At 32.7% G+C, this 8005-nt stretch overlaps 1 protein-coding gene across 1 annotated transcript in view; it reads left to right on the plus strand.

Annotated features, from left to right (window-relative positions):
- The first annotated feature begins 1095 nt into the window (after nucleotides 1-1095).
- Nucleotides 1096-8005, plus strand: part of LOC125679605 (ras-related protein Rab-14) — a 12519-nt gene continuing 5609 nt past the window's right edge. The window contains exons 1-5 of the mRNA XM_048918924.2: nucleotides 1096-1196; nucleotides 1653-1776; nucleotides 6318-6363; nucleotides 6467-6598; nucleotides 7288-7354. Coding sequence (XP_048774881.1) covers nucleotides 1671-1776; nucleotides 6318-6363; nucleotides 6467-6598; nucleotides 7288-7354 — 351 coding nt within the window. The 5' untranslated portion in view covers nucleotides 1096-1196; nucleotides 1653-1670. The remainder of the gene's footprint in view (nucleotides 1197-1652; nucleotides 1777-6317; nucleotides 6364-6466; nucleotides 6599-7287; nucleotides 7355-8005) is intronic.

Genomic DNA, 8005 nt, shown 5'->3' on the forward strand with positions numbered 1-8005 from the left:
TCAACTATAATGATGTTGTGTTGATTATTAATGAAGTTATGAAAATCTTCACTAGACACAATAATCTTTTGATACTACAAAACAGAAGACATAAATGTGAGGAAAGTAATTAGAATGACAATCTGTATTCTTCAAAATTGGAGACATATAGTTCATCACCAGTGATGATATATGGATTACAATGAATTACAAGACTATTTCAAATTTCCAATTGTGAAAGTAGTGCGCTCTAAATTAACGAAGATAAGAATATCTGCCCACCCTTTATAAACTGAAACTGGTAGATATTCAAAACTACGTATTCCAAAAGAATGTCGTTTTTGCCAGTTTTGTACATTAAACTACTGTTGAAGATGAGTTACATTTTTTAAATGACTGCTTTATATATAAAAATATAAGAAAGAAATATCGGCCTTTGAACATCTACAATTTCAAATGATGATATACATATGTATCAAAGGAGAACCATTGCAGAGTACTAGATGCAGCCCTGTCAATGTAGTTCATGCTAGAAGGTTATGTGAATTTTGACGTGAATGTTTTGAATTTGCAAAACAAAAGTAAAGTGCTATAATCATACTAATGTTATATGCAATATTAAATTTCATATGTATACAGTTCAACGTCACATGTACATGTCAAATACAATAGAATAGAATTCTTAATTTCCAAATTAGGGCGTCAAGGGGCACGACATACAACACTATTATATTACACATATATACATGTATATACACTTATTTACATATACGTATATGAGCTGTTAGTATTTACTTGATTACCATTATATAATTATATATTGTATTGTGTAACATGGTTGCATGCATGCCAACATGCTTCGTGAATCAATAAATGAATTGAAATTGATATATTTAAGATTGAATGTGCTTTAGAAGCAGTAGTTATCTTGATGCCAATTATGCAGAAATGTGAACTCTGACAGTAATAGTACTTCTGATTGATTGTTATTTATTTTATGTATTTATATTGTTATAATTAATTGCTTGTTAACCTGGATACGCCACGGATAGTGTCTGAAAGAAAATCAGATTCCTCTCACATTCTGAATTCAAATCGGGATCGAAAGACAAACTTTTGATGTCTTTCACAGGGGGCGCTGCTTACGCAGAATTCGCCATCTTGCTGTTGCTGATTCACAACATTGTGTCCTTACATCAAAACGAAGATTAGAGGAGGTATATGAAGAAAAAATAACGATCTTAGAGTTACAAGAGCCTCTTCATCAAAAACTTTTTATGCCGTAATATTTCTGAATCTGAAGAATTTTAATCACTAAGTCAGTATCCCCAAAAGTAAAACCTGACCACCCCCTTATGACATTTTATCTGTTTACACTTCAGCAGTTGTTGATTACCTCACAGCTGAATTACATAAGTATTCCTATATATTATACATTATCGAGAGATGCTTTAAGTAACCGGTATTGCAAATGAATGGGAAAATGTTAATCCAAAATTGAGGGTTTAAATTTTTTTTAAGGGGACCTTGTATCAACTGTCGGGAGTGGTCAAACAAAATTCAGTCGTCAACATTGTCTAATAACGCAAAATTTGCTTGTTTTTACATATTCTATTATGTTTTTATTTATACCAATTTTCTATGAACTAATTTCCTTCCTCCTTCTTGTGCAGGAGTCAACGAGTGTAACCATGGCAGCTGGCCCTTACAATTACTCTTATATATTCAAATACATCATCATTGGGGATATGGGTGTTGGGAAATCCTGCCTTCTTCACCAATTTACAGAGAAAAAGTGTAAGTTTAACAAAACAACCCCAGGAACTGGCAGGGGTATTTCTTTAAAATATTAGATGATTTAAATTAATTTGCCTCGAACAGGTTGGGAATGCTTCCCCTATATAGCGAGATATTCTTGCTAAAACGCGATTATCCCTCTCTAGCGAGAGTAAATATATCCCATACAACCGAGAAAAACACCTGTGAAGTACATCTCTTTGTGTTTCATTTGAAAAGAAGAAAAAGAAGAAAAAGTGCTAAAATTTTTATGAATGACTTACTTTCAAGTATCAATACGATCTAGTAATAGTGTTGTTACCATACAAAGTGACATTCAATTATAAATTCTTGACATAGATTTTTGCTGACTATTCCGGAAATGATTAAGTATACGGAACCCGTAGAAATTTTAGTATTATCAAGGGCCGTAAGTCTAATTTGTGTGATAATGGCTGGTGAAAACGATGTCGATCTGTTTCCAGTTTTCCATACCCTTAGGCAACCAGGCTGAAAGTATGGACCTTTTTCAATTTAGGAAAATGGGCTAAGGGCCACTTAGCAACAGTAATCTACATTTGAAGTATCGAAAAAGTCGTATTAAAGGAAGTTTAAGGTCACATGTCGTGAAATTTTTCGCTGAATAGTCTTTTCAACAATTTTTAAAACTATGTTTAACTTTATTTTGTGTAGGAAAATAGTAACCTCCAATTTCATAATAAAACTTATCAAACTGAAGTTCCGAGGACAACGAAGGTATCAAATGTTCAAATTTTTCGATGATGTTCAATGAATTTATAAAAGATAAAGGATGGTAAAGACATTTAATTTAGTTTTTATCTATTCATTAGGATATCATTTAATCAGAATGGATATTATATAGTGTACATGTGCTTATTGAATGCAACTGTAAATGGAAGTTCAAATTATCAATTATTTAATCGATTGTAAGACACTGATTAAATTCGATAATCAATTGTAACTTTGGTCCAGTTTTACAACACTATCTACTATTAATGTAAATCAGAAGATCAGAGCAAACAAAGATGGCATTGAATCTGCAGACTCTGATGGGACATTGATTGAAATTAAGAATTATTTCAATGCATGTTAGGCTTACTAACAATGCCTTATTGCAGTGCGCACTGTAAAAGGGTATTTTCTTGTGTCCAAAAAAATATATGACAGAGGAAAAGTCCTTCCTAGGGATGACATGCTTTAAATATTTGCTTCTGAAATTTCACCAAAATAAACATTTAGTTGACACCTCTCATTGTCCATTGTAGGCAGGTCTGGAAAGGTGGCATCATTATAGTGTCCCCAGTCTCAAATGTTGAAAACATAATGATATGTTTTACTCATCCGTTAACAACAGTGTTTACGAATTTCCTTTAAAGGTCATATGAAACGATTTCTAACAGTGGTATTTTACTTTATAAGCATAAAGATAGGTATAAATGAAAGTCAAATAGCGTTTAATAAAAAAAATTATTGACTTTGGATTGATAAGAAGTAAAGTTGTACATGGAATGAATTTGTTATCTGCTTATTGTTCTTGATTCTGTGTGTTCGTGACGTCACAACGACCCATCGATGTAAACAACGCAATGAAAATAGTGTAGTGCCTACCATTTTGCTCAACGAAGTATCTCACTACATTTAATGGATATGGACTAATTTCTGTTTCTGATGAACTGCCCGATTTTTTGGTTCAACCATATCAATTTAAACCAGTCAGGAATGATGCACGGGAAGCGAATAACGTTCTTCAACAGAAGAAGTCAACACTGCACAGGCACCTGAAGTATGGCTACTACTCTCCCCCCTCTTTCTGACTTTTTTTAGGCTTTAGAGATTACCGGTAATAATAAAGCCAGTAGAAGGCCAATCTCTAAATCTTACAAAAAGTGGGAAAGTCAAACAATTACATAAATCGAAGTCGGGATGGGTTAGACAGGGAATCCACATATTTTGGAGAAATTATTGCCGGGAAAAAAAAATCAGAATGGGGAGGGGGTAGTACTCTCCATACATCAGATGCCTGTAGATTTCCGACAAGACCCCATACCATCACAGATACTGAAGTTTAACTATCATTTTAAAAAGATTAGAAGTTATATGAACTTGTGTACATTTCATTTATGATTTATCGTAATAAAAATAGTCTAAAAACTGTAATGGTTATCCCATTTTCCTTTTCATACGAATAACCACAATATTGAAATAGCGCTAAAATATTCTTGTAGGTGTAGAATGTCCTAAATGTTTCAAATGTATGATGGATGCCATCTGTTGTACCAGCGCACGGTTCTTCATAATCATCTAGTGTTTCTTCGTGTGCCCCAATTTAAGTTTAAAATTCACAAATTGTTGTTTTTAGGGGGGGGGGGGGGGGGGGGCTTCTATATTTTACAATCGTAAGTTATATATAAAAATGGCTTGCATTTAATTCTATAGCAGGTAATTTACTTTCTCTATTTACATCCCCGCTGTTCAAATATTATTTCAATAAACAAAAAAATGTTCATTAAATTTTTTAATAAGTATGTTCAGTTATCAGTACTGATATAGTATATGGAATATAAGTTATAATTTCTGAATAATACTTCATGATTTTCTTTTTGAATTTCGGAACGAAAGGTTTATCTACAATTTTTATTCAACTAGATCTTATAATTGATAATAAGAAAATAAAAGTTACATATTTTTGGGATACTAGTGTAGCTATTTTACACGTATACACCTAATAAACATGAAACTATTCGAATATCATTGACTGATAGAGTTTGTAATGTAGAGAAAATAGAATATAATTTTGAGTAGTTTTATTCAAAGTTCACGTTCATTGATGGAATGTGTTTTTGTGATTATAATGATAACCAACCTTTGTGTAATTTAGTAATACATACTTCCAGTGTCTTCGCTTTAACTACGTATATAAGCGGTTGACTTTAATTTCTATTTTGATTTGTCTCAGTCTTTGGAAAATAAAAAAATGATTGACACAGCGTCTGATTTTAAATTGATCTATTTGTGTCCACATTGTTTGGCTACCGACGTATGTGCTGAATAGAGGTGAAACAATGCATCTCGATGTGGCCGAATCGCGATGTAGTGGTCTCGATTCGATGTTCGATTTATTCGGGGTCTGTTTCGGTTTGATACAGTTCTAAAATCATAGCACACATTGCTCTTGATAACACGGTTTCTGGTTAGCCAATGGAATTGAAAATTGCCCAATCAACATACGAGTAAACTTTGCTGTATCAAAATGGACGCCGTTGAGTTGAAAAATGCACCCCCAATGTTTAAATCCTGGGTATGGCGACATTTCGGCTTTAGGACAAGTGATAAGAGTGTTGCTTTATGTTAAACGCTTTTATATTATGTAGAATTTATTTGCAGAGAGCAATAAATACAACGAAACAAAGGAAAATCTTAGCATTATAAAGAATTTGGTACATGCTATTGTATCGAATCGAAAATCATGGAATCGAGACTAAAGTATCGAATCGAATCAAGAATGTACTGTATCGTTTCATCCCTAGTGCTGAAGTACAGTTTTCATGGCAACAAATTCATTGCGTCGGAGATTTTGTATCCATATGTTTTTTTTTCTTTTAAATCTGGTATCCCTTGGGAAAAGGTACATATGCACCCTCTTCTATGACCTAATACGTGTACATGTAGTACAATTAAATGCAGCACACTTTGGCATTTTTAAAAGCTATGCAGTTAATACTTCGTTATACCATGTTATAAGTCTATGGTTGTTTACATCACAGTGGGTCTTTTTGACGTCATCAGCAAGGGAGATAAGCTGCGATCATCAAAGATCATTTTCGTGATCGAGTATATTTGATCAGCTGTTATGACATTATAATGCATTGAATAAAAAAATTAAAAATGAATTCTTGTTTAATAAACCTTGATTAATGAATTTTCATACATAACTCAATTTCTTCCGGATATCGTTTCATATGACCTTTAAATAGGGTTAATAAATTTTATCAGACAAGAACTATGGAATCACATATTTTCATGGAGTTCAATTTTCATCATTTGGTACCAACTATAATTTTTCTGATTTAATTTTGTCATTTTCACATGTACAAGCAAGATTTTTAGTGTTTGGTTTTTGTTTTTTAGTTTTGCAATCATAGAAATGAATATTATATAATAAAGAATAAAATATTATGAAGAGAGTTGAATAGATACAAAGAAATTCTCATTATTTACTGTTTCTGAATAATGACTTGTGGTCCCCTGATTTTATTGTGGGCTGGTGGAACTTTCAGTGAAAGGGGTCTCCTGGTTGCTTTAGATATATTTGGCAATCTTATTTAACACACCACATACAAATTTTAACTTGCCTCTTGAATGATGCATTAGACTTCACAAATTAAAAAAATTTAAACTATATTTTCGAAAGATCTCTATTTGGAATACTTTCATGCATCTTTAAAAATTAACAATAGATCAGTTTTAGGGGTAAATTAATGAATGATATGTACCTGCTCTCTGAAAAGACTAATTAAGTGTTTACTTGTTGGTAATTTCAGTCATGGCAGATTGTCCTCACACAATAGGAGTGGAATTTGGAACTAGGTAAACTTTATTTTGTATACATTTTTTCTGCTAAGAGTCTGAAATCTTAAAGTAAATTCTGCTTTGTCTTTTATTAATAGTTATAAGAACTTTTTTGCTGCAGAATTATAGAAGTTTCTGGACAGAAAATCAAGTTACAGATTTGGGACACTGCAGGACAGGAACGATTTCGAGCTGTGACAAGGAGCTACTATCGAGGAGCGGCAGGGGCATTAATGGTCTATGATATTACAAGGTAGATTACAACTACAGTTAAACTTCATTACCTTGAACGCAATGGGGCTGAGAAAAAGCTCAAGATATCGGAGGGTTTGATACACTGAGGTTGATATACATAAAGAAAATGTAGTTGGTACTTCCAACTCATTTTTACATATTCATAGTATTTGAGGTATAAAGTTCAACTGTATTTATTTTATTCAGTGTAGTCTATCAAAAAGGGGAAATAACAATAATTTTGATTTAGGCCTGTTGGTCAAAATGGATAAAAGTATGTTAGATATGATGGATTGATTGGTAGGTTAGAGATTGATGTTGATTCATTCATAACTTGCATTGTATATTTAAGAAATGAATTTCATATTTGAAAAATTCATGAGAGCATGAACTGTGACACTTGTTGCCAGCGTACTTCCTGAAGCACATTAACACTTCATGAAAAGTAGGCGGGTCTGAAGCGTTGCAGTTCATTCCCTTATGCATTTATTAAAATGAAATTTGTTTTTATATATTTACATTTTACTCTCATTTCTGTAGGAATTTTCAGCCGTTAAGATAGTCGTACTATATTTTTTAGTATTCATATTCACATTCATGAGGAAATGACCATCATTTCAATTGGTAAAGATATTAATGGAAAAGAAAATTGGAAATTTAAACATTATTTGATGCACCATTAAATATAACTTTGCATTATTTATCTAGACGAAGCACGTACAACCACCTGAGTAGCTGGCTAACAGACGCTAGAAACTTAACCAATCCCAACACAGTAAGTTAGAAACTTAACCAATCCCAGCACAGTAAGTTTATCATTCAAACACGGGACCAATCAAACACGGGACCAATCAAATCTCAGCAAAGGTTTGAAATATTTTTACATTGATGTTAATAGTTAGAGCACTCAGTATATTTACAGCTTTAGATACTCTGGGTTTATTTAGGGTGTAACTGGTCATTCTCTTTGGTTCCTTAATCAGGCAAACTTTATTGATGCTTTGACTTTCCAGATCATATTGGACGTTAATAAGTGTGTGCACAGTAGAACTTGGCTACAGCAAAAAACGCTTATATCGAATTCATGCCTACAGTGAAGTGATTTACATCCTCTGTAGTATTAAAACATATTATGAACTTATTGTTTGTAACGAATTACACTTGTTTATCCCCAGCAGTTTGCTGTAAGCGTGTTTTACTGTATGTCTTGCAGCGATTTTTTTTCTACCCACTGGTACCGGTACCCATTCAATTGGGAAAAATAGCGTCAAAATCGAACTAATTGGGAATTTTCTACCAATGTATTGGCAAATGATTTCAACTAAAAGAAAAGAGAACAAAACAAGAAGCAGTCATCTCTTTACAAACTTTTTTACGGTAATATTTGCTGTTGTGAGACATCAGGAATCGTCGTAGGCTCGTTTTA

This window comes from Ostrea edulis, chromosome 2, assembly GCF_947568905.1.
Source record: "Ostrea edulis chromosome 2, xbOstEdul1.1, whole genome shotgun sequence".
Classification (NCBI taxonomy): Eukaryota; Metazoa; Mollusca; class Bivalvia; order Ostreida; family Ostreidae; genus Ostrea; species Ostrea edulis.